Source organism: Felis catus, chromosome C1 (assembly GCF_018350175.1).
Source record: "Felis catus isolate Fca126 chromosome C1, F.catus_Fca126_mat1.0, whole genome shotgun sequence".
Taxonomy (NCBI): domain Eukaryota; kingdom Metazoa; phylum Chordata; class Mammalia; order Carnivora; family Felidae; genus Felis; species Felis catus.
Genome location: NC_058375.1, coordinates 26,780,837 through 26,806,375, shown reverse-complemented (window position 1 = coordinate 26,806,375; position 25,539 = coordinate 26,780,837). Strand labels below are relative to the sequence as shown.

Here is a 25,539-nt window from a genome sequence, read left to right as displayed (position 1 = left end):
ACATATCCATTAGAAGCATTTATCTTTTCATCTTTGACAGTCACTTCATTTGCTTTGAAATGAGAATGATTTCTTAAAGATAAAGCAACTGTTAATTAGGTCTTAATGACTTTTTTTTTTTAATCTCTGCAGGGTAGAATGTTTCTTTTTTGTGGCAAGACTTGTTCTGATGAATACAAAAAGAAAAATAAAGTTATGGCAATGTGTGATTACTGTAAACTGCAGAAAATTATAAAGGAGACTGTCCGATTCTCAGGGGTTGATAAGCCATTCTGTAGTGAAGGTAAACAAAGCAAGCGGTTCAGCTTTATCCACAGAGCTTGTGGTTGGTACAAAGTAGTTCATGCTGAGTTGGGCTATTCTACAATTAATTTTCAAGTAATTTTGTTTTAGGTATAATTTCAGGGTTTTTTTTTCTTGAGTTTATACTTAATTCATTTTATTTTTCATGCTTAATTCACTTTAAAGTCTTTTTAAATATTATAATAATCTCAAAGAAAAACTTGAAACAAATTTAAATATTATATTTGTGATTATGATTTGCCAAATTGTAGTGATTTTTAAAATTACAGTCATCTAAATAAATTGCTTAAAACTAAAAAAAAAAAAAACTTTTGAAAGGTAATTCGGTCAATGGTATTAGATTAGAGTGTAAAAAATCTCTTCATAAGTTTATCAGTGACTTGAGAGATCTTCCTGTTCTTGTACCCACTTGTAAAGAGGATACTTAAGCAATTACTGCTTCTTGGCTTAAGAAGCAAGCAAGAAACTAGCTTAGTTGGTGTCTGAGACTGTGGAAACTCACTTTACCTCCTTCGAGTTAATGTAAGTTTGATGTTTATTCCTTTCATCCCTTCTGGTTCTCAGTTTGCAAATTCCTCTCTGCCCGTGACTTTGGAGAGCGCTGGGGGAATTACTGTAAGATGTGCAGTTACTGCTCACAGACATCCCCTAATTTGGTAGAAAATCGATTGGAAGGAAAGCTAGAAGAGTTCTGTTGTGAAGATTGCATGTCCAAATTTACAGTTTTGTTTTATCAGGTAAATGTAATACACCTTTTTGGTTTTCTGAAGTTAGTACAAATTATTTTCTTAAATACGTTCAGATCATGTGAAGTAAAATTTAGTGTTTAGAACTGGGTAAAATAAATTATGGGCTCCCAAAGCAAAACTCAGTTGAATATAAACATGAAATTTTGGTGGTAAAGAGCATATGATATCTGGAGGCTTTGTTGTTGTTTGAGGGTATATTCCTTTTATTTTTATCTTTTGCTTTCTCTTGAGGCACACAAACCTTATTTATCACTGAGTTCTTTCAAGTTGCCTTTAAGTTGCCTTTATAGTTATGTTGCCTTTAAGTGGCTGTCTCATTCAGAAGGTTACTCTGATGAATTTGAAGTCAGACCTTGTTCTTGCTTCATAGGTCAAATGACTGTGACTGATCTCCTTACCTACTTATTTTTTAAAAAATTATTTTTTTTGGAAGGCTAACAATGAAAGCTACAATTAATTGAACCACTAATACAGGTCCAGTGCTTCATAAGTGTTATTGCATTTAATCCTCACTATAATCCTTAGAGGTAGGTGTGTTATTACCAGCTTATAAATAAGGAAAAGGAGTAAGATCCAGGGAGGTTCAGTAGTGTATTCTTCAAGAAGCTGGTAGGTGATAGCTGGATAGCACCTATAACACGCCAGTGAAATCATCTGTTTGTCTCCCTACCCGCTAAAATACAATATTTTTGTTTGGGAGGTATGTCTTTATCATAATTATGTGGCGCCTATCTCGGTGCTCAAGACAAAGCGTGCCTAATTAAATAGTTGTTGAATGAATCAATGTCTTTACAACTCCAAAGTGCATATTCTTTCTACTACATGATGTCACTGCTTAACCTTTTAAAAATAGAGCCTATCTTTAGATTCCTTCATCAGTAATTTTGAAAATGGGAGATCAGTTTTTATATTCTGTAGATGGAGATATGTATGTAAAGCAAATAAATATATATTTTAATATTTATTTATTTATTTTGAGAGAGAGTGTGCACAAGAGCAGGGGTGGGGCAGGGGGAGAAGGAGAGAGACAATCCCAAGCAGGCTTTGCACTGTCAGCAAGGAGCCCAACTCAGGGCTCCATCTCATGAACCATGAGATCATGATCTGAGCTGAAATCGAGTTGGACACTTTTCCAACTGAGCCACCCAGGCGCCCCAAGTATATGCATTTTTAACCAGAGTATTTTAAGGTAGGAACCTTACATTTTGTAATTTCAGCTGATTTACATATCCTGTTTTCATAGTGCCTTCTGGTTTTATGATTAATGTTATCTTTTCATTATTTTATGGTTTTAAGCCTATCCTGTCTTATATTTTTTTCTCAGATGGCCAAGTGTGATGGCTGTAAACGACAGGGTAAGCTAAGTGAGTCCATAAAATGGCGAGGAAACATCAAACATTTCTGTAACTTATTTTGTGTCTTGGAGTTTTGTCATCGACAAATTATGAATGACCCTCTTTCACAAAATAAAGGTAAAAATTAAACTTGGCTAATGGGATCTTTATGTCAGTGCTAGGATATACTATTAGTACACACAGTTGTAAATATAATAGCATCAAAATTTTATTGAATTCAAATCGCCTGGATGTCCTTAACTTTTCCTGTAAGAATTAAAAAAAAAATTTTTTTTTAATGTTTATTTATTTTTGAGAGACAGAGACAGAGCATGAGCAGGGGAGGGGCAGAGAGAGAGGGAGACACAGAATCGGAAGCAGGCTCCAGTCTCCGAGCTGTCAGCACAGAGCCTGATACAGGGCTCAAACCCACAAACCATGAGATTTTGACCTGAGCCGAAGTCGGATACTTAAATGACTGAGCCACCCAGATGTCCCTCTTGTAAGAATTCTTAAAAATTGCCCTTCAGGGAAAATCAATCCTGATGCTTTTTGCTATCATAATCAAACACACCAAGGAATCAATAAATGTATTTTATAGGAAAATTAGATTTGATTGCTTTTGGTTGATGTTATCTGTACATAAATAATTTCCACTAAGGGGCATATGTTATTCAGTTAATAAACTAGAAAAAAATAGAAAATCAGGGCTAAGGGGCATATGTTATTCAGTTAATAAACTAGAAAAAAATAGAAAATCAGGGCAAACAGAAGGAGAGAATAGAAGTATGTTAATACAGTTGCTATGACTGGTGTAAGATTTGATCAAGAGTTTGATTGTAGCCAAGGAAAAAAGAACCAACACATTAATTATATCAGAAAAAATAAAGTAGACCAGTTCTTCATAGGTAGCAGAAATTTTTTTGGCTAAGAATAATTTTGCAAGTAGGAAAGCTAATATGGTCAAAATATCCAGATGAATAGTTACACGTGTGGCATGTTCTTAAAGTTGCTCCCTGAAGTAGTACTTCTCTGAATTAGGGTAAAACCATTTGATATTATGCTGTCTGATCAAAGCCTGGAGTGCTGTTGAATTGACAGAATCCATGTGCTTTGTCCTTACAGTCTGGCCCTTGTCTACCTTTGCAATTTTATTGATCATCATCTTAATCACATATGCCATGTGACAATCTTTTATGTCATCATCCATTCCCTAAGACCAGTCAGGTCAGTGGTAGAATTTTTATTTTATAATATGTGTTGACAAACCAGCGGATGGGTAGCAGACTCACCAACTTCTTTATAAAAACTGTCATGTTAAATTTTTATTTGAAGCAAGCTTAGGTGGAGGAGTTTTAATATTCACTAATAGGAAAGGCCAGTTAATTCTAAAGCTAATACCTATATTTTTAAATAGCATTTGAAGTTTATAATTTTAGAAAATCAGGCTGTTTTTAAGTCCTAATGAATGTTAATCTGACCAGAATCACTCTTTTTATAGAGTTACATTATACAGAGTTAGATATTTGCACTGTTTCTTGGAAACTTAGTTGTCGAACAGGGTTTTGTGTGTGTGTGTGTGTGTGTGTGTGTGTGTGTAACCCTTTTGTTTTTACTAGGTCTTACCTTTTTGTTTTAATCAGTAAATATTTATAAGGCGCAAACTACTTCAACGGAGCTCCCTTCTACAAGGAAAAATACAACACCAGTTATAACCAGTGTGGTGTCATTGGCAAAAATACCTCCTGCCCAGCCCACAGGGAACACTAATAGTGTTTTAAAAGGTATGACTTGATGTAAAGGCATTTAATTAGACTATAGAGTTGAGTGTGTTGTCTAAGTAGCTCTTGTTAGTAATACTTACTTTTATATTTCTGTGAGGAAACATGCCCCTTTTTCTCAGAGGGAAGTGGGTAGCAGGCAGATTGGCATGGGTAGGGAAGGAAGAGGCATGTACAATTTATTATTATTCTTTTAAACCTAAGTGATTTTAATATAGTTGCCTTTATCACCGGAGATTCTACTGTAGTAGGATGAAATTGGGGCCCAAGAATCCTTACCTTTCTCAGGCATCCCAGGTGATATTGATGCCCAGTTTTCTTGGACCATTCTTTGAGAAATTCTGGAGTAGACTCTGGCCCACCTTAGTGAGAGGAAAATAACTTGTTGGTCTCAGTGTTTACATCTGTATATTTTGGGGATAATAATGTGTGTGTTCATTTATAACAGGTGCAGTTACTAAAGAGGCAACACAAAAAGTCATTGAAGATGTAAGTTTTATCGTTAATATTTTCCCTCATAATGCCACTTGGGTTTATTTTCATTTTGGATGTAGCATTCTAATATGTATCTGAATGCATTTCGCTTAGTCTTCAAAAAAAAGTAGAGTATTATGCACTGATTTTGTTTCGGAATCTTAAAGTTACATTAATAAGAATGCATTTCTGATTTATTTCGTTGTGTTCTGGCTCCTGAATTTCTTTCTTTCTTTTTTAAAAAATTTTTTAAAATTTAAAAGTGAGAGAGAAAGAGCACGAGCAGGGGAGAGGGCAGAAGGAGAGAGGGAAAGAATGTTAAGGAGGCTCCACACTCAGCGCAGAGCCCAGTGCAGGGCTTGATCCCATGAGCCTGGGATCATGACCTGAGCCGAAATCAAGAGTCAGACGCTCAACGAACTGAGCCACCCGGGCTCCCTGGCTCCTTAATTTCTTTAAATTCTTGTTAATTCCATCTGGCTGCTTATTTTTCTCTTTTACTACATTCAAGTATTTTTCTTTTAGACTGGAAAGTCTCTTGAAAAAGTTCAGTGTAGTGTTATTTTATGCATCTTCAAATTATGTGAAGCTGAAAATAGTGCAAAGTAAAAATACATTTAAGTTCCCACTTTATGTTTCCAATTTGAAGTATTGTGAAACTTTTTAAAATTAAAAAAAATATTTTGAGGAAACACATAATTTCCAATCTGACTAGTTGAAAGGATTGCAAATTACGTCATTATTTTCCTATATCTTGTGTTAGCAGGAAACAAATTCCCATCATCTTTTATCAATATCACATGAACCTAATATATTGGATCTTGGGTTAATGTTTTTGGTGACTGTTTTTGGTAGCTGTCTTAACATTTGCTTTTGGTATAATTAAAGATATTTTTGTATGTCATATAACAGTGTCATTCAAGTTCATTAAGTAGTGGTGCTAGTGCTAAAAAACTGTACCCCAAATTCAGTATCTTTGGAACAGAAGTTAGATGTGATAAAACTCTGTGATAAAGGCCAGACCAGGATGTGATCCCCCGTGCTGTTCATTTAGGAGAGTGCAGTCTGCAGAATATTGAGATAATGCTCAAAAAAACAAAAGCAGCATTAAAGAAGATACATCGTTTAGTTCACACACACACACACACACACACACACACACACACACACACACACACAATCTTATAACCAGGCAAGAATAATGGAGTAAACGGAAAAAATCCTGGCAACTCAGCTGCAAGATCAGTGCTGCTGTAATGCCCCCCTAAGTTCAAGCCATTGCCTGTGCTAAGGCCTGAAGTAATTTTAATGATTTGAAAGGAGTTGAAAGTGAGACAAAAAAGTTCACTACAAGTCATGGCTGGCTTTCTAATTTTAAAGCCTACCAAAGTTTTAAGAGTATAAAAATGAGCAGGCAAGCTATAGCTGCTAACCGAAGCTATCAAAACATTTCAGCTTTACCATAATCTAAAGAGGCTTTATCTTGGAAGACGACAGCCTCAGGCCTGATAAACAATCTGTGAAAGTGACAAAGAAGGTGAATTTGTGCAAGGTTGGTGAAGGGGATGCTGAAATTTCGCTTGGGTGGTTCTCCATGGAGTAATACAGGAAGACTTGCTAGAATTAGAAAAACAAAGGCAGCTGGAAGAGGGTCCCGGCACTTATTGGGCCTTCAGCACAGCAGCCAGCAGCGAAGTAACTGGCATATGCTTTTGACCATATTCCAGCAACAATTGCTATTATTAAAGAAAGTGATCCAAATGTGGATTGCTGTTTCATGGTGGCAAGGTGAAAGATGGACAGTGTGTCTGCATATCAAGAAATCCCCAGAGGCAAAGAAAATGAGAGCAAAAACCAGCCACATCAGATTCATTCTTTAGTAGAAATCTTCCAGGGACTCAGACCCGCCTTCCCCATGATGTGGCGAGATAGCTTGTCCTAATTTGATACCTTTTAACTCTCCCCTTACTTGTGTTGTTAGAAGATGATAATGATAACTTTTACTCAGTTATTTTCAGGCAGGATACCGCAGTAGTTAATGCAATATCATTAAGTTAACTTTGTACTTATATTTGTATATTGTATATTATACATTAAGTTATATTTTAAAATTACGTGATTAATAAATTGCTATAACAGAATGAATAATTCTCTTAAGCACATAACTGTATAATTAATAAGGGTATTAATAGACTAGGTTTTATACTAATGTTATTAGTATATATTATAAAAATATTCTATATTGGTTGCAAATTTATGTATCCTGAGAATGCATCCTTTTTCTTCTATATATGGGACAGTTAGTTTTGAATTATTCTGGGTTTTCAAGAATACATCCCTCATTTAAACAGGACTGCCCTATGTATTTTTTCTCTATGTGGAGTACCTCTATAATTCACCAGTCATTTAAACTGTGTTATAGGGGCGCCTGGGTGGCGCAGTCGGTTAAGCGTCCGACTTCAGCCAGGTCACGATCTCGTGGTCCGGGAGTTCGAGCCCCGCGTCGGGCTCTGGGCTGATGGCTCGGAGCCTGGAGCCTGTTTCCGATTCTGTGTCTCCCTCTCTCTCTGCCCCTCCCCCGTTCATGCTCTGTCTCTCTCTGTCCGAAAAATAAATAAACGTTGAAAAAAAAAATTAAAAAAAAATAAACTGTGTTATAGAATAGCTCTGATTAATGTTTTCAGTTTAGTCAATGCAAAGTATATGTAGTACTCTTAAATTTTAAAAAAAAATGAAAGTTTTAGAATCTTTTCTTTGTTTCTCTCAGACTTTAGTTTGACTCTCCTTCAAGTTATTTAAATAGTCTTAAATTTTAGGGGAAGGTGAGATATAGAAAAGGACAAAGATGAAAATCTGCACAGGTCAGGGCTCCTGTGTGGCTCAGTCAGTTGAGCGTCCAGCTCTTGATTTCGGCCCAGGTCATGATCTCTTGAGTCATGGGTTGAGCCTTGCATCAGCCTCCATGCTGACAGTGTGGGCCTTGCTTGGGATTCTCTCTCTCTCTTTCCCTCTCACCCCATCCGTGCTGTCACACACTCTCTCAAGATAAACTTAAAAAAAATGTGCACAAGTCAGCAGACTTCCTAGGTAGTAATGTTTTAGACTAAACTTGCCATACAGACTCTGTTGCAACTCCTCATCTCTGCTGTTGTGCAGAAGTAACCATAGACAATCCATAAATGAGTAAGTGGCTGCATTCCAATAAAATTTTATTTACAAAACCAGGTGGTAGGCTGGGCTTGGTCCACTCCAAACTTTGCTAACTCCTGCTCTACTGTATTCTCACCGTTGAGAATTAACCATTGTTAGATTGGGCTTATTTGCTTAGTTTTAGTCTATCTTTTTTTTTCTTTTTCTTTTAAAACTTATGGTTTTTTTCCTAAATTGAAGTATAACTGACATACAGTATCCTATTAGTTTCAGGAGTACATCAGTACATCATAGTGATTTGATATTTTTATACATTGTAAAATGATTCCCACAGTAAGTTGTAGTTACCATCTGTCACCATACAAAGTTATTACATTTTTATTGATTTTGTTCCTTGTGTTGTACATTACATCCCCATGGTTTATTTTTCTTATAACTGGAAGTTTGTACCTCCTAATCCCCTTCACCTGTTTTGCCTGTCCCTCCTTCCCCCCCCCGCCCCCGAATCTCTCCCTTTCTCTGATAGGTGTTTGTCTTTTTGCGTTTGACTTATTTCAGTGCACATAATACCCTCTGGGTCCATCTATGTTGTTGCAAATTTCATTCTTTTTTATGGCTGAGTTATATTCCAGTGTGTGTGTGTGTGTGTGTGTGTGTGTGCGCGCGTGTGCGCGCATCATACTTCTTTATCCATCCATCAGTGAATACCTAGGTTGCTTCCGTATCTTGACTATTGTAAATAATGCTGCAGTGAACATAGGGGTGTATGTATCTCTCCACTTTGGTGTTTTGGTTTTCTTTGGATGGATTCCTAGAAGTTGAATTGCTGGATCATATGGGAATTCTATTTTTAACTTTTTGAGGAAACTCCATACTGTTTTCATACTATTTTCTACAGTGGCTGCACCAATATACATTCTCACTAGCAGTGCATGAGGGTTTTTTTCTATATCCATGCCAACACTTCTCATTTTTTTGTCTTTTTTATAATATCTAATCTGGCAGGTTTGAGGTGATGAATCATTGTGGTTTTGATTTGCATTTCCCTGATGATTAGTGATGTGATCATCTTTTCATATACCTGTTGACCATCTATATGTCTTCTTTGGAAAAATGCTTATTCAAGTCCTCTGCCCATTTTTTAATTGGGTTATTTTTTTTATATTAAGTTGTATAAGTTCTTCCTATATTTTGGATATTCCCTTATCAGATGCATGAATTGCAAATATCTTCTCGCATTCAGTAGATTGCCTTTTCACTTTGTTGATCATTTCGTTCTCTATGTAGAAGTTTTTTAGTTTGATGTAATTCCATTTATTTATTTTAGCTTTTGTTGCCCTTGCCTGAGGAGATTGGTCCAAAAAAATGTTGCTGATACTTATGTCAGATAGCTAACTGCCGGGGTACCTGGGTGGCTCAGAGGGTTAAGCGTCCAACTCTTGGTTTTGGCTCAGGTCATGATCTCACAGTTTTGTGGATTCAAGCCCCAAGTTGAGCTCTGCACTGGCAGCGTGAAGCCTGCTTGGGATTCTCTCTCTGCCCCTCCCCCACTCATGCTGTCTCTGTCTCTCTCAAAATAAATAAATTAATTTAAAAAATGAAAAATAGCTAATTACCTATGTTTTCTTCAAGGCGTTTTATAGTTTCAACACTTACTCAACATGTGGTGTAAGATAGTGGTCCGGTTTCATTCTTTTACAGGTAGTTGTTGGGTTTTTCCCTTATTGAAGAGATTGTCTTTTACCCACTGTATATTTTTGTCTCCTTTGTCATAGATTGACCATATATGAATGGGTTTATTTCTTGGTTCTCTGTTCTATTCCATTGATCTCTATGTCTGTTTTCTGGCCAGTACCATACTATTGTGGTTACTATTGCTTTGTAGTTTGAAATCAGGGAGCGCGTGATACTTCAGTTTTGTTTTTCTTTCTCAAGATTTCTTTGGCTATTCAGTGTCTTTGTGGTTCCATACAAATTTTAAGATTCTGTGTTCTAGTTCTACGAGAAATGTTGGTATTTTGATGGGAATTGAATTGAATCTATAGATTCCTTTGGGTAGTGTGGACATTTTAACAATATTAATTCTTCTAGTCTATGAGCATGGTATTGCTTTCCATTTATTTGTATCTCCTTCAGTTTCTTTCATCAGTGTCTTATAGTTTTCAGAGTACAGATCTTTCATCTCTTTGGTTAAATTTATTTGTAGGTATTTTGTTCTTTTTGATGCAATTGTGAGTGGGATTGTTTTTTAAGTTTCTCTTTCTAATAGTTCTTCATTAGTGTATAGAAATGCAACTGATTTCTGTCTGTTAATTTTGTATTCTGTGGCTTTACTGAATTCATTTCTTATTAGTTCATTGACTGCTGGATAGTGTTATATGAAAGTAATGCATTTTATTTATCCTTGCTTTGTTGATGAACATTAGGTTGCTTCCAGGTCTTGACTATTAAAACAATCTCTGCTACAATCAACATCTTGTATACATCTCCTTGTGCACGTGTGCTGGTGTTTGTCTGGTGTAGATATGGAAGAGTAGAATTTTGAATTCAAAGAGTATTTGCATTTTTGTTTTCAAAATGTCTGTTTCAGTTTTATTCCTACCAGGAGATTATGATTATACTCATTTCCCACAGCCTTGCTATCATTCAGTGTTGTCAGATTTAAACATTTTTTGTCAGTCTATTTAGTAATACCTTATTTTATTTTGCATATCACTGATAACTAGCAATTTTGCTTATATGTCTGTATTTTTGAACATTTGAATTTTCTTTTCATTTCCTGTTCTTAATTTTTCCCCATTTTTGTGTGGAATTATCTTTTCCTTATTGATTTATAGAATCTCTTTATATATTCTGGATTTGCCCCCACCTCTTTCTACTCATTTTCACTGACACAAAAAACATGCAGTAATACTTAATATCTATGAAAAATATTTTAACACCAGAGCCCTTCAGCTATTGTCCTATTTCTCTACTCTCCATTTTAGAAAAACTCTAAGGGTGGCCTCAACTTCCTGCCTTACTCCCTTATCTGTTATTTTTCCTTAGGGCACTTAAGTCAGGCTTTGCACCGTTCCATTGAAACTGCTCTTGTCAGGGTGCCTGGGTGGCTCAGTTGGTTAAGACTTTGGCTGAGGTCATGATATTGCGGTTCATGCATTGGAGACCTGCATTGGGCTCTGTGCTGACAGCTCAGAGCTGGAGCCTTCTTCAGATTCTGTGTCTCCCCTCTCTTTCTGCTCCTTCCCTACTGTGCTCTGTCTCTCTCTCAAAAATAAACAAACACGGGGGGGCAGGGGGAGAAATTGCTCTTGTCAAGGTCACCATGAACCTTTAGTTTTGCAAGTCCAGTGGTCAATTTCCAGTTCTCATTTAACCTATCCTTTCAGTAACATTTGATACAGTTGCTCTCCCTTTCTTCTTCAAATACCTTCTTCAACTTCTAGGTCAACATACTTGTCTTTTTTCTCAATCTTCCTGAGGACTCAGTACAGTCCCGTGGTTTTTAAACACCCCCTAGATGGTGGCTTATTCCCAGATTTATTTCTCTTGCCATGACCTCTGAGCTCCAGATTCATGTATCCAGTTGCCTACTTGACATATACACTTAGATGATTAATGGCCATCTCAAATAATATGTCTAAATCAGAACCCTTTTATTCCACCCCAGACTTCCTCTCTAGTGTTCCTTACTTCTTACCATTCCTGCTGCTACCTTCTTTGTCTGAGGCACCATCGTCTTTTCTCTGATTCATTGCAGTGACCTCCTACCTGTCTTCCTGCTTGCATTCTTGCCCTTTGCATTTTTTTTCTCCACATTGTTAGCAGAATGATTTTAAATCAGATTGTGTCACTCCACTGCTTAAAAATCTTCAATGAAATTCTGTAAAAGAAGAATAAAGAAGGGGGAAGAGGAAGAGCAAGTTTCCAAAATTATAGTAGAACTGTAAATTTTATGAAGCTAGAAAGATAAAACAATTGATACTGAAGCCATGAACTCAATAGAAGTCCGGAAATAGACCTAAATATGTATGTAGATTTAGAAATAATAAAGATAGCACTTCAGATCAGTAGGAGAAACTTATTCAATAAACAGCATTGTGACAACTGAGCATACATATGGAAAAAAATAAATTGGATTTCTACCTTACAAGTTCCACCAAAATGAAGTCCACATGGAGAAAAGATTTAAATGTAAAAAAATAATAAAGTAGTAGGGAAGAATACAGGAAAGAACTTTAATAAACAAGTGGAGAAAATCTTTCTAAATATGTCACAAAACTCAGAAGCCATAAAGAGTTGTTATGGAAATTCAGCTACATTTCAAAGTCAGAAGACATGAAAAAAATTAAAAGGTTGCAATTCATGTCATAAAAAGCCAGTTTTTCCATATGTAAAGAGCTTCTATAAATCAATAAAAAGACCCAGCACCCAGTAGAAAAATGGGCAACAAAATCTGATCCATCAGACTAGTAAATAAAAATTATTCTTAAAAAAATTTTTTTAATGTTTATTTATATTTGAGAGAGAGAAAGAGACAGAGGGCAAATGGGGGAGGGACAGAGAGAGGGAGGCAGAATCTGAAGCAGGCTCCAGGCTCTGAGCTGTCAGCACAGAGCCTGACGTGGAACTTGAACTCATGAACCATGAGATATGACCTGAGCCGAAGTCAGATGCTTAACCGACTGAGCCACCCAGGTGCCCCGGAAATAAAAATTATTCTTAAACATATGCAAAGATATTCAACTTTAAAATTAGAGAAATTCCAACTTTATCAGATTGGCAACAATAAAAATAATGGATAACACTGTTAAGGCATTTTTACATGTTGTCAATTGCAGTTGGTAAAACTGCTACAGAGAGCAATTTAGTAAAACTTGTTAAAATTTAAAATGTAAATACCATATTACCAAGGAACTCCATTTTTAGGAATTTATCCTTCAGATATATTTTGCACATTTATAAATTGAAGTATGTACGGGGATGATTTCAGCATTGTTTGTAGTAGCAAAGGCTTGAAAACAGCCACATTGTTTGATCAATAGTCAGGGCCATTGTGAGTTCATTCTCAGTTACTGTGTGAACTAGAAAAAAAAAAAAAATAGGCCTACATGGGTAGAACCTGAAATATACCCCTCTCCTAGCTCATACTTAGTCATGTGGTCTGGTGAGTGGAATTCCCTGCCCAAGCATATACAGCAGCTCTTTGGGGACTATAGTTAAAATAAGTACGCTATATCCATTACAGCAGAATACTGTGCACTTAAAAAGAATGTGGTAACTATATATGTACAGACATAGACAGCCTCATATACAATAAATGAAAAAGGCCAAATGGTATAGCAAACTGCCATTTGTGTTTTAAACACACATACACACACACACCACCACCACCACCACATACCTATACATATGTATAGAAAGCCCTGGAAGGCAGCCAATGAATAGATAATAGTGGTTGCCTCTAAGGAGAACTGAACGACTGAGGCAGAATTTAAGAGGGAAATTAGTATATTTTCATGTTTGATATTAAAGTCTTTGAATTTTATGTCACATGTTACTCATTCAAAAAATTATGCATAGAAGTTTCTAAAACATTTTTTAAATGTTTATTTATTTTTTAGAGAAAGAGTGTGAGCAGGGGAGAGGCAGAGAGGGAGACAGAGACTCTGAAGCAGGCTCTTGTGCTGACAGCAGAGAGCCTGATGTGGGGCTCGAACTCCTGAACTGTGAGATCATGACCTGTGCCGTCAGGTGCTTAACCAACTGAGCCACCCAGGTGTCCCCCCCACCCCCTTCTTTTTTAACTTTATAGAATTTTTTTTAAAAGCTAAAGGAAAACAGGGCACAGGACAGGAGTAGATAGTTCACAGAAGAGGAAACACTAATAATGCTTAAACATGCAAAATACCTAACCACACTACTGTTAGATAATTTTTCATTTATTGAGAAATAACAAAAAGTTTCATAAATACCATATTAACTGGAGTGTTGGGAAACAAGCTCACGTACATTGCTGAAGGTCATATAATATGATATAGTGTGCTTCTATGGAAAGCAGTGTGACTGTACCAACATAATTAAAGTCTTCTGACCCACCAAACCACAATTTAGAATACCTTATTCTATAAATATACTAGCACGTGTAGAATTAATTTATATGTAGAGGTATTTATTAAAGCATTGTTTGGGGCGCCTGGGTGGCTCAGTCAGTTAAGTGTCCAACTTCAGCTCAGGTCATGATCTCATGGTTCATGGGTTCGAGCCCCACGTCAAGCTCTGTGCTGAACACTTGCTCAGAGCCTGGAGCCTGCTTCAGATTCTGTGTTTCCTTCTCTCTCTGTCCCTCTGCTTGTGCTCTGTCTCACTCTGTCTCTCAAAAATAAATAAATGTAATAAAAAAAAGCCTTGTTTGTAATAGCAAATGTTTTTAACATTCAGTTTTCAGTAGCAGAGACTCTTCAGATTACCTATGATACATTCAATGTATAAAGCTGTTATTAGGGTGGCTTTATACAAAGTTATGTAAATATACCTCTAAGATAGCTTGCTAATAGGTACAGTACAAGGTGCTAGAGCCTTGCTAATAATATGCCACAATTTGTAGTCAGAAGCAACTTATTTAATTACATAGACCACCTTTAGAAGGATGTGTAAGAAACTAGGAGGGCACCTGAGTAGCTCAGTCAGTTAAGTGTCCGACTCTTGATCTTGGCTCAGGTCATGATCTCATGGTGTGTGGGTTTGAGCCCTGCATCAAGCTTCACACTGACAATGTGGAGCCTGCTTGGGATTCTCTCTCTCTCTGCCTCTCTCCGCGCCTCTCCTGCTCACACATGTGCTTTCTGTCTCTCAAGTTAATAAACTTCAAAAACAAAACAAAACTGCGAACCTTGTATTCAAGGTTGAGTCTGGACAGGGGGTAGATGGCTGGAAAACTTACTTTTCATGTAAATACTTTTATACCTTTTGTATTATTACATAATTCAAAATTATTACATCCATTGCTTATTTAAAAAGTAAATTTAAATATAATCTGCAGTGCATTCCATCATATTTAAAATACAATCCTAATTTCTTACTGTTTTTGAAACTAAGACCTTCAAGATCCTATACGATTTGGCTTCTGCCAGCCTCTTCAAACATTTCATTCTAGCCCCTGCTTACTTTATTTCAGCCTTGTTCTTGCTAATGTTCCTAAAGCATGCTAGACTCTCCCATTTCAGGGCTTTTGCATCTGTAATCCCACTGCCTGGAGTCCTCTGACTTCAGGCCTTTGTGTGGTTTGTTCTTTTGAGTTGAGTATTCAGAAGATCTCTGCTCAAATATTTACTCTAAAAATAGCCTTTCTCCACACCATCACCCTCCATTCCCTTACCCTGCTTTCTTTCATAGCACTTGTCACTACCTGGAATTATACGATATATATTTGCTTTACTTGTTTATCTTCTGTGTCTCCCTGTGGGATGTAAAGCCCATAAAGGCAGGACTTTCTTTCTCTTTTTTTTTGCTGTATCCCCAGGGCTTAGAACAGTGCCTGAGTTACAGTAAACATTCCGTAAATACTTGTTGAGTGAAAAACATGTTTTATTTATGAAAAAAAATTTTTTAATTTTTATTTATTTTTTGAGAGGGAGAGAGAGAGAGCAAGCAGGGAAGGGGCAGAGAGAGAGAGGGAGACACAGAATCTGAAGCAGGCTCCAGGCTCGGAGCTACCAGTGTAGAGCCTGATGTGGGGCTTGAACTCATGAACTGCGAGATCATGACCTGAGCTGAAGTCGGACACTTAACCACTTAACCAACTGAGCCACCCAGGCACTCCAGCAAACATCTTTTAAATACATTTTCTCTCTCTCTTTCTCCCTTTAGGATGTTTTATTCTTATTTTTGAGAGAGAGAGAGTGAGAGCAGGGGAGGGCAGAGAGAGAGGGAGACACAGAATCGGAAGCAGGCTCCAGGCTCTGAGCTGTCAGCACAGAGCCTGATGTGGGGCTCAAACCCACAAACTGAGATCATGACCCGAGCTGAAGTCGGATGCTTAACAGACTGAGCCACCCAGGTGCCCCTTAAATATATTCTCTAACTCTGTTGCTTACTCTTCAGCTTTGTTTTATACAGACCTTTATTTAAAAAAAAAAAAAAAAAATTCAAGATAGTCAAATGTATTAGTCGTTTCTATTTTGTTTATAATTCTTGTGTTTCTTTTAAGAATACCTCCTCTTTGTTCTGGTCATTTGAAAGTTCTCCAGTGATTTAATTTATTTTATTTTTTTGTTTTATTTATTTTTTGAATATTTTATCTTTAAGTTATCTCTCGTCCCAACGTGGGGCTTGAACTCACAACCCCGAGATCAAGAGTCTCTGCTGACTGAGCCAGCTAGCCACTCCCTCTCCAGTGATTTTAAAGTTTCATTTTTTTCATGTTGAGGTCTTAAATCAATATGGAATATATTTTGCATAAAGTCTGAGTTGGATCTAATTTTTCTGAATAGCCAGTTGTCTTAATCAGTAAAGATTGTTTTTATTGTGTTGATTGTCCTTACTATAGGCAGAGTATTTTTAAAAAATTAATGAATGGAACTGACACTAATTAGAAGATTTAGGAATTAGTGTATATTTTCCAAAGTAGCTTCTTTATTGCAACTACTCTTTCACAGGAATTCTGTTTCTTTTACTATGTGCCAACTTTCAATTGCTAGTGATTCTGGTCAGTGTTAAGGTACTAAAAAACATGTTTTTGGTTTCTGAATTTGCTTTTAACTAGGGAAACACACAGATAGATGCCACAAAACTTCTATCTTCCCAGTCTTCCAAGCTTTTAAAGAACAAAGCAGTATTGTGCAAGCCTGTCACACAGACCAAGGCCACCTCTTGCAAACCACATACACAACACAAGGAATGTCAGACAGGTATGTATCCTTGTGCTCTGCTTATGTGGAAAGTTAACTCTGTTTTGTTTTTGTTTTTTTTTAAGAAAGGCAAAGAAAATCATATACCATTTCTTAAGCGGGAAAACATTCATCCTTGCATCACATCCTTTGAACATCTGATTTATTCCTTTTGTAATTATTGTCATTAACACCAATAACTACTAAATTGAATCCATCTGCACACACAGCATTATGTGGACAGATATCTCTGTGCACTGCTGTTTTTCAAATGTACAAACTATTATAACTATTAAGATACAAATTTCTTTAAAAGCGTTAATGATTTAACTGTAGTTCTTCTTTCTTTTTAAAAACAATGCGAATTAATTTGTCATTTACTAAAAATATAACTGTGTGTCTGAGGTGTTGGTGATCAGGAAAATGGCTTGAATTCATATTTGGAAAGGCTGTAAACTATTGCTGCCCCAATCCATGTTAACTGCCACTACCCTCATGTTTTCAATTACTTACATAGCCTACTCTGCCCAAAGCATTTTTTGATTTTTGTTTTTAATGATAATTTTACTACACAGGATATATGTAGTTTATTTAAAGGTATAATCTGTCAACAAGTAATCTTGAGTTTTTATGTAGGGTGCATTTCTTTTAGTAGGAGTCAAGGAGAATCCTGTTTTCCTTCCAAAGTAAATTTGATTGTTGTATATTCCTGTTAAAATGATATACTCTGTGTACATGAACTTATATTCTATATACATTCACATGTGGAAGGTAGTAAAAGATCTGTGGACATCTATATGTGTGGGTATGTGTGTGCTTATATGTTTTTTAAAAATTTCTAGATTAAATACTGGATTGCTTAAGATGTACTGTTGTGAACTTTTTCCTTTGACATTGCTCATCAGAAATATTCCATGTCAATATAAATTTAAATATACATTGAGATTCTCAATGGATGCATAGATTCCAATGTATGTACCTATCCATCCCCCTAAGATTGACACTTGGATCGCTTTTAGTTGTTTAATATTGTAAACAGTATTGAGTTAAGTTGTGTAAATGAATCTTTGTTCACTTGTCTAATTAGGTCTTTAGGATAAATCCTAAGTAGTAGAATTTCAGATTCAAAAGCTATCATAGATTTTTAAGGCTTTTTGATATGTGTTGCAAAACTGAAAAATTACATCAGTGTTTGAGAACACCCATTTCTCTTTACCCTCATACATTGGGTATTAAAACTACTAATTAACCTTTTTTTTTCTTCAACTTTAATTTGGAGAAATTTCAAAGTTCAGAATGATTGAAAATATGGCACGATGAACATTAATATATTCTACAGCTAGATTCACCAAATGTTAACTTTTTAAACATTTGTTTTCTTTTTTCTGAAATTTAAAAAAGTAAATTAATTTATTCTTAACTGATGCATCCTGTGGACTTCAGCCCTAATTCCAGCAATCTGTTGCATGTCCCGCAGCCTATAGTTTTGCTCTAGTCAGTGGCCAAGTTTTGGGCAAGGAGAAATTCTGTTTTGTTTTGTTTTGTTTTGTTTTTTGAGAAATTCTGTTTTTAATGGCACCATGAAAGTTCTGTGGTTTCTGTTTCAACGTTAGTGTATTCTTTTGACAAATATAAATACTAAAAAAAGATATTTTAAATGTGTGGGGGAAAACATAAAGACTATTGCTTATTTCTTCTTGAAAAATAACAGTGATTCAAATATTTCATTCAGATTTACCTATGCCTAATGAGAAAAATGATGCGGAACTTGATTCTCCACCTGCAAAGAAAAAAAGAATAGGTTTTTTCCAGACTTATGATGCGGAATATTTAAAAGTTGGTTTTATTATCTGTCCAGGATCAAAAGAAAGTTCACCAAGGCCACAATGTGTCATTTGTGGAGAAATCTTATCCACTGAAAACATGAAGCCAGCAAATCTTTCTCATCATCTGAAGACAAAACATTCAGAATTAGAAAACAAACCAGTAGATTTTTTTGAACAAAAATCTCTTGAAATGGAATGTCAGAATAGTTCTTTAAAAAAGTGTTTACTAGTTGAAAAGTCACTTGTGAAAGCTTCTTATTTAATTGCTTTCCAAATTGCTGCCAGCAAGAAGCCATTCTCCATTGCCGAAGAATTAATTAAACCATATTTAGTGGAAATGTGTTCAGAAGTTTTGGGTTCAAGTGCTGGAGACAAAATGAAAACCATTCCTCTTTCTAATAACACGATTGGACACAGGATTGATGAGTTGTCTGCAGACATTGAAGATCAGCTGATTCAAAAAGTCAGAAAGTCAAAGTGGTTTGCCCTTCAGGTAGATGAATCATCAGAAATCTCAAATATCACCCTTCTTTTGTGCTATATTCGTTTCATTGATTATGATTGCAGTGATATAAAAGAAGAATTACTATGTTGCATTGAAATGCCTTCTCAAATAACTGGTTTTGAAATATTTGAACTAATAAATAAATATATTGATAGTAAGTCTCTGAATTGGAAACACTGTGTTGGTCTCTGTACAGATGGGGCTGCAAGCATGACTGGCAGGTGTTCTGGTTTAAGGGCAAAGATTCAAGAAATCGCCACGAATACAGTGGCATTTACACACTGTTTTATTCACCGTGAGCATTTAGCAGCAGAAAAGTTGTCTCCATGCTTACATAAAATTCTTTTGCAGTCAGCACAAATTTTAAGTTTTATAAAGAGCAATGCATCAAATTCACGAATGTTAACAATTTTGTGTGAAGAAATGGGGCCTGAGCATGTGAATCTACCCCTTCATGCTGAAGTACGTTGGATTTCGAGAGGGAGAATTTTAACAAGATTATTTGAACTACGACATGAAATTGAAATTTTTTTAAACCAGAAGCATTCAGATTTGGCCAAGTATTTTCTTGATGAAGAATGGGTTGCAAAGCTGGCCTATTTATCAGATATTTTTTCACTTATAAATGAACTCAACTTAAGTCTCCGAGGAACTATGACTACTCTCTTCAATTTGTATAATAAAATGGATATACTTAAGGAAAAGTTAAAAATGTGGTTGAAGCGCACACAAGAGAATGATTATGACATGTTCCCTTCATTTTCCGAATTCGTAAACTCATCAGACTTAAATATGAGAAGCATTGCAAGCATTATTTTTGAGCACCTGGAAGGACTTTGTCAAATGTTCAATGACTGTTACCCACCAGAAGAAGACTTGCGTTCAGGAAATTTGTGGATAATTAATCCTTTTATGAATTCCAAAGATAGTAATCTCATGGACTTCGAAGAAGAAAAACTAGTACAGCTATCTTCAGATTTGGAATTACAGTCAATATTTAAATCAATGTCTGTGACTCAGTTTTGGATAAATGCAAAGACAAATTACCCAGAACTCCATGAAAAGGCAATGAAGTTTTTATTGCCCTTTTCAACTGTTTATTTATGTGATGCTACATTTTCCGCTTTGACTGAGTCAAGACAAAGAAATCTGTTGGTTTCTGGTCCTGCTCTAAGACTTGCAGTCACATCTTTAATTCCAAGGATAGAAAAATTAGTAAAGGAGAAAGAATAGTAAGATGGGTATTGCTAATGATCAAAGTCTATAATTTTGTGTTAAATTTTGTATAAATATCCTAAAATATAATTTCCTAATGTGGATATGTGTTTTCAGTGATTATATGTTTTAATAATTTTTCTTTTTGTTGAGGAATAATTGTGCATTTATACCTAGTTATACATTATAATTTTAATAGTCCAAGGCAGAGAATTTAGCTATTTGATTGATTGGATCATCTGGATTAGGGACAAAAATGGTCACAAAAAGCCTGTTTGTAATGTATCAGCACACCTGGATGTTAATCTGCTTGGCCTTTAGAAGCACATGGGACATTGCAGTCTTCAGCCAGGCAGCCACCCACCCCAGCAGGTTGTGGGTACGTAGAAAACAAAGACCTAAACAGCTTGGCTGATCAGAAATAGAAGCTGCAGGAGAGTAGGGGTTTCTGTGGCGCTCTACACCAGGGCTTGGCAAACTTTTCCCATAAAAGGCCAGATAGTGAATACTTTAGGTTTTGCAGGCCATGTGGTGGCAACTAGTCAATTTTGGGTTTGCAGCACAAAAGCAGCTGTAGGCAATACACAGACAAATGAGTGTGGCTGTGTTTCAATAAAACTTTATGAACATTGAACTAAGAATTTCATATAATTTTCATGTGTCATGAAAGCTGCCTTAAAATTTTTTTTATCATTAAAAAATGTAAAACATTGTTAGCTGGGGAGGAAGAAGGGGGAACCAGTGGAAAAAAACCGCTGACTAAATTTGGCCCACAGTTTGTCCATCAAGGTCTAGACTGACTGATTTCCAGGTTATAGCAGATGGACCACGAGTGGCCTGTAGGGTTTTGTTAGTGCAAGTCTCTCTTACCTATGCTGCAAGTGTCTGAATTTTCAAACACTTTTCATATTTTAATTTCAACTGAGAGGAATTGGAGGAAAAATATATTTTACACAAAGAAAACAATTTATAATTACTTGCTACCGACTTATTAATGATTTCATAATTTACTAATTTACAAATAACGTTTGAGCTCTTACAGGTGCCAGACATTGTGCTAGGCCTGTTCCTAAGGAGAACAGGCTTAATCGCTTTTACAGATGCAAATAGTGAGGCCCGAGGAGGTTAGGTGGCAGCTCAGATCCCAAAGCTAGGGTGGCTCAGGCTGGAAGGAAACCCCGGTCTTCTGCGAGGCACGTGTAGATGGTTACTCCTGGAGTCTGACTCTACTCAGTCATACTGGTTGGGAGACAAGAGACGCCCCTTGAATTCAAAGGGGCTCGTGCGGTCAGTTGAGCCACTGGGCTTCAGTGCCCCCATCTGAGAGATGGGGATGCCCCTCCCGAAGGCCGTCTCCCCTCGCAACAGGTGGGGGCCAGAAAAGAGGGTGGCAACAGCCTCGGGGTGGGGGGCGGGGAGCGGGAGGTTCTGGCGCCGGTCTTCTGGTGGCCCTGGGGAGGGAGGAACCGAGCGGGCGGCAGGGGGAGGGTTTCGGCGGGGCCTCTCCTCTCCTCCCCTTCCTTTCCTTTCCCTTTCCTTCCCTCCCGGAGGACCTGCGCGGCCATGGCGCTCGGGCTCGCCGCTCTGCGCGTCCTGCTGGGTGGCTTCTTCGCGCTCACGGGGGCGGCCAAGCTCTCGGGGCAGATTTCGGCTCCAGCGTCCGAGCAGATGGTGAGCAGCGGGATGTGGGCGGCCACGCGGCGGCGGGTACTGCGGACGCGGCCGTTACCTCCCCCCCCCCGCGCGGCGACCGGCCCGCCTGCCCGCGCCGGTGCCCCGCGGACCCGCCTGCCTTCCGGCGAGACAGTGCTAGACTGAGACGTAGGCGCTCTCCCGGGGTGCTCCTCCGAGTCCTCTGGCTCTTGCCTAGACGGAAGGGGCACATCTTCCAGCTGAGCACTGGGGGCCCCGGGCAAACCTAGGGCTGGAGGAAGAATGCGCCGGGACCCCGGGCGGAAGAAGATGGAATGGAAGGGGGACCCAGAACCCTCCCTGCCCCTTTCTCCTCCTTCTCCTGTTTGCGTTCTTGGGAGGTTCATGAGGATGGGTTTATGAATTACCGCTTGGTGGGCTGGGAAACTCGCCCTGAAGGTGAAGTGTGTCTGCTAAAGGTTACGCGGCAGGTCAGGAAGCCGGAGTCAATCTAGACACTCCCCTAACTCAGAATCCAGAGAACCCTTCCCGGGCAGCTTGAGAGGGAAGTCTACAAGTTCTTCCACCTTCCGGCTAGGTCCAGACTCGGGAAAGCTTTCGTGCCCTTATGCTCACCAATTCCCCAGCCCTTCAAATAAGCCTGACTTGGAGACCCCTGCCAGCCTCAGTCTCCCAGGCCTGGGTTCTGCCCTTCCTCCCTGGTTTACGGTGGTGGATTGTTTGCGGAAGTACATACCTCCCCAGAGCCAGCCGCTTAGAGTTTCTTCCTTGCTGCTGACAGTAGGGGAGGTAGAGCTAAAGTGGGGGTGGGGTGCGATGCAGGAAAAGGTAGTCAGCCTGAGGCTGAAGTTCTCACGGAGCCTAACTCAGCACGATGAGTCTCTTTGAGCCTCCTTAACTACTCTTGTGTCGACTGCAGTGGGATCCAGGCCCAGCATACCATATTCATCGTGGAATCCGTTGAATGAGCAACCGTCTACCCTTCCATCCTCACCCCCACCTCCCAATATTCCCAGCATAGTGTCATCAGGGGAAAGCAGGTCAGGCAGAAAGAAAGAGAAGCTGTGACATTCCTAAAGTTGGCAAGCCTAGCTTCCTGGTCTTGGAATTTGGGGCTGGGTTGTAATCTGGTGAGAGTCTGTTGAGAAAATCAGTCCATCTCTGCACCACACCATCCAGCCCTTCTTGGAGGGTAAAGCCTGTTTCCTGATTCCAAAGCTCAGCTCCCCCCGCCCCTCCCCAGGGAGACCCTCCCCTCTCCAGACTGACCTCAACCCTGGACCTGACCTAGAATAGTAGCTCCTTTGTTGGGGGGGGTGGGGTGGGGAGGGGTTGAGGGCGCAGGCCCAGAATGTCCCTGTGGAGTGCCCAGGCAGTGGATCCTTGTTGAGTGTGGCTGACAGACATTCCCTGCTGCCCCTAGAAAGCCCTGTTTGTGCAGTTTGCTGAGGTGTTCCCGTTGAAGGTGTTCGGCTATCAGCCAGATCCCATGGGCTATCAAGAGGCTGTGGGCTGGCTGGAACTGCTGGCTGGGCTGCTGCTGGTCCTGGGCCCACCGATGCTGCAAGAGATCAGTAACTTGCTTTTGACCCTGCTCATGATGGGTAAGGGGGTGCAACTGGGCTGGGGAAATCGGGGCTTCTGGCAGAGGATCATGGAAGATCTGGCTGTTCCCTTTACTGTTGCCTCCTTTCCTTTTTTTCTAGAACCAGGAGCCCTCCCTGCTGTACTCTATTTTCCATGGCCTTTGGACTAGGACAGGTGCTTTTAAAACTTAATATACTAGAACGTGATTCTTTGTCAGACATACTTCCTACCTCATCAGTTCAGCTGGCTGCAGGGTATTCCCATTGTATGGATGTATATAATCTCAAAGTCCCTACTGCTCTCTCCTAAGCCCTACCCTAGAGAGGAGGGGATGGAGTTGCAGCTGCCGGTGGGGTTATGTGTCTGGCAGGTGGGAATAGAGAGCAAGGAAGCCAGGGCCCCCAGAAAAGCAGAGAATTTCCCTGTGACAGGCAGTTGTAGAGCACCCCCTCGTAGCAGCTCTGCCCACAGGACCTGCTGATGTACCAAGACAGCTGCTGCTTCAAAGATCAGACGACTTCAGACTCTTCTGGATCCCCTGGCCTTGTGTCACCATTGCTGCCACCACTGCCACCCCTCCCCCCCGGACTTGCTTTCCATCTCTGAGGCTTCCCTCATTTTCGGATCTTTCCCATACCTCCACCTTCCCTCCGGTAGGATTAAGAAAGGAGAAGGATTAGAAGTTGTTCCCAGATGCCCACCTACCTACCTCCCTGCGTTATTTGGCTAGATTGCTCCTGTTTCTTTCTCACCCTCTGAGAGGGGCTACATTAGTTTAAGAGGCTTCTGATTCCTGGTTCTGTTTGGGAGGCCAGAGAGATGAGAGCAGCTAGCTCAGGCTCTGTGTGGGTGTGGTTGGGAGGTGTTGAATGGGAAGGCTTCAGCTGGAGAGGGGCAGGGGGCCTCAGGGACCTCACTTTCCATTCCAGGAGCCATCTTCACCCTGGCATCTCTGAAAGAGTCACCGAACACCTACATCCCAGCAGTCATCTGCCTGGGGCTCCTGCTGCTGCTGGATATCTGCCAGCTCTGAGTCCAAACTCAGAAGGTGGTCAGACCCACTAGGAAGAAGACTCTTGCAAGTGCGTTCAAGGAGTCCTGGGAGTCCTTTTTTCTCTTCATGCCACATCACTATCACGGCAGGAGCATGGTGGAACGCCGAGTCTGCCACCTTCTTACCCGTGCATCCAGGGCTGTTCAGTGTCGAAGCAGACATCTTCTCTACCTGACCCTGCTTTCTCTCTGAGACATTCACTGCTCTTTTTTGAGGAGCACGTGTTGCACATACTGTCATTCCTCATGTAATGTGGAAATAGAAAACAGAAAAGCAATTTAAATCACCTCAAAATTTAATGCACCAAAAATAACCACTATCCACTCCTTTTTAATAACTGTACCTCAACTCTTAGTATGCCCTTGTACAGATGTTTTTAATGAAATGAGGCAATTATAAATTACTTTATTAAATGTCTCTTAAAACTAACATACTGTAACACCATTCATTCCGTGTCCGTTTTACCTCATTGATGTTAATGGCTGTATAGTATTCCGTTGTGAGGATGTACTGTAATATATTTATCCTAGCCCCCACTAAGGAACATTTAGATTGTCCCTAGTTTTTTGCTATTGTAAACTTCACAGTAAATCACCTTTGCATGCTTACTGTCTTTCCCTCTAAGTGAGGGTGCTGCTTCAAAAGACCCGCACATTTAAAGCATTGGCATTACATACTTAAAATTTACACCTTGGCTATGGCAGAGTCTAAGTACCTGCCTCTGCCTGTGTGCTTTCCAGTCACGTGAGATATCCCCTCCCATTCTTTTACTTTGTGCACTTTAGATCTGCGGAGCTAACAAAGATGGGCATTGGATCATTGTTTTACAGGATCTGAAACTGCAGCCTTTGGTGGCGAGGTAGGTACTTAGTGCAGTGCTCCTTGGATATCTACATGGAAGCAGAGGACAGCCAACTCAAGGGATGCTGCATGGTAGAGCAATGCTGGAAGCCGGGGATGAATCCCAGAGGTCCCAGGGAATCAGAAGGGTGTGTGTGTGTGTATGGACAATTACTGAGG

At 39.0% G+C, this 25,539-nt stretch overlaps 2 protein-coding genes and 1 long non-coding RNA gene across 25 annotated transcripts in view; 2 read left to right on the top strand and 1 right to left on the bottom strand.

The window, feature by feature from the left end:
* The window catches only part of ZMYM6 (zinc finger MYM-type containing 6), a 119,421-nt gene extending 99,092 nt beyond the window's left edge, over window positions 1–20,329 (top strand). For 13 of the 14 annotated variants that reach the window (XM_045035519.1, XM_019836626.2, XM_045035522.1 and 10 more), the window contains 7 exons: window positions 133–283; window positions 868–1,040; window positions 2,377–2,524; window positions 4,030–4,170; window positions 4,616–4,656; window positions 16,556–16,700; window positions 18,412–20,329. In XM_045035519.1, the coding sequence (XP_044891454.1) occupies window positions 133–283; window positions 868–1,040; window positions 2,377–2,524; window positions 4,030–4,170; window positions 4,616–4,656; window positions 16,556–16,700; window positions 18,412–20,243 (2,631 nt within the window). In that variant the 3' untranslated portion in view covers window positions 20,244–20,329. The remainder of the gene's footprint in view (window positions 1–132; window positions 284–867; window positions 1,041–2,376; window positions 2,525–4,029; window positions 4,171–4,615; window positions 4,657–16,555; window positions 16,701–18,411) is intronic. The other variant, XM_045035521.1, reaches the window with a different exon arrangement.
* On the bottom strand, window positions 2,594–21,921 carry LOC109502220. 5 transcript variants are annotated; one of them, XR_006584154.1, is made up of 7 exons: window positions 21,779–21,920; window positions 21,266–21,676; window positions 18,418–18,459; window positions 11,563–11,674; window positions 4,447–4,529; window positions 4,013–4,071; window positions 2,594–2,653 (listed from the first exon to the last, which is right to left on the bottom strand). It is a non-coding gene; the product is annotated as an uncharacterized LOC109502220 (long non-coding RNA). The 5 variants fall into 5 exon arrangements; XR_006584150.1 differs by having other exon boundaries at window positions 18,418–21,464; window positions 21,779–21,921; XR_006584151.1 differs by having other exon boundaries at window positions 11,492–11,674; window positions 18,418–21,676.
* On the top strand, window positions 21,685–24,948 carry TMEM35B (transmembrane protein 35B). 6 transcript variants are annotated; one of them, XM_023258456.2, is made up of 4 exons: window positions 21,685–21,896; window positions 23,302–23,482; window positions 23,585–23,639; window positions 24,395–24,531. In XM_023258456.2, the coding sequence occupies exons 1-3, from the start codon at window positions 21,789–21,791 to the stop codon at window positions 23,632–23,634; spliced, it is 339 nt and encodes a 112-aa protein (XP_023114224.1). In that variant the 5' UTR covers window positions 21,685–21,788; the 3' UTR covers window positions 23,635–23,639; window positions 24,395–24,531. The 6 variants fall into 6 exon arrangements, 5 of the variants coding, with proteins under 5 accessions (XP_023114224.1, XP_044891461.1, XP_023114226.1 ...); XM_023258458.2 differs by lacking the exon at window positions 23,302–23,482 and adding an exon at window positions 23,937–24,118 and having other exon boundaries at window positions 21,763–21,896; window positions 24,395–24,535; XM_023258455.2 differs by lacking the exon at window positions 21,685–21,896 and adding an exon at window positions 22,040–22,348.
* Window positions 24,949–25,539: the final 591 nt, after the last annotated feature.

Excerpts from the sequence above, each read along its gene's own strand:
- TMEM35B (XM_045035525.1), top strand. The coding sequence starts at position 22,193 with ATGGAAGGGGGACCCAGAACCCTCCCTGCCCCTTTCTCCTCCTTCTCC. Across the intron at positions 22,349-23,301 it reads TGCTAAAGGTTACGCGGCAG|AAAGCCCTGTTTGTGCAGTT; the intron begins GTCAGGAAGCCG and ends TGCTGCCCCTAG. Across the intron at positions 23,483-24,394 it reads TTTGACCCTGCTCATGATGG|GAGCCATCTTCACCCTGGCA; the intron begins GTAAGGGGGTGC and ends TTTCCATTCCAG.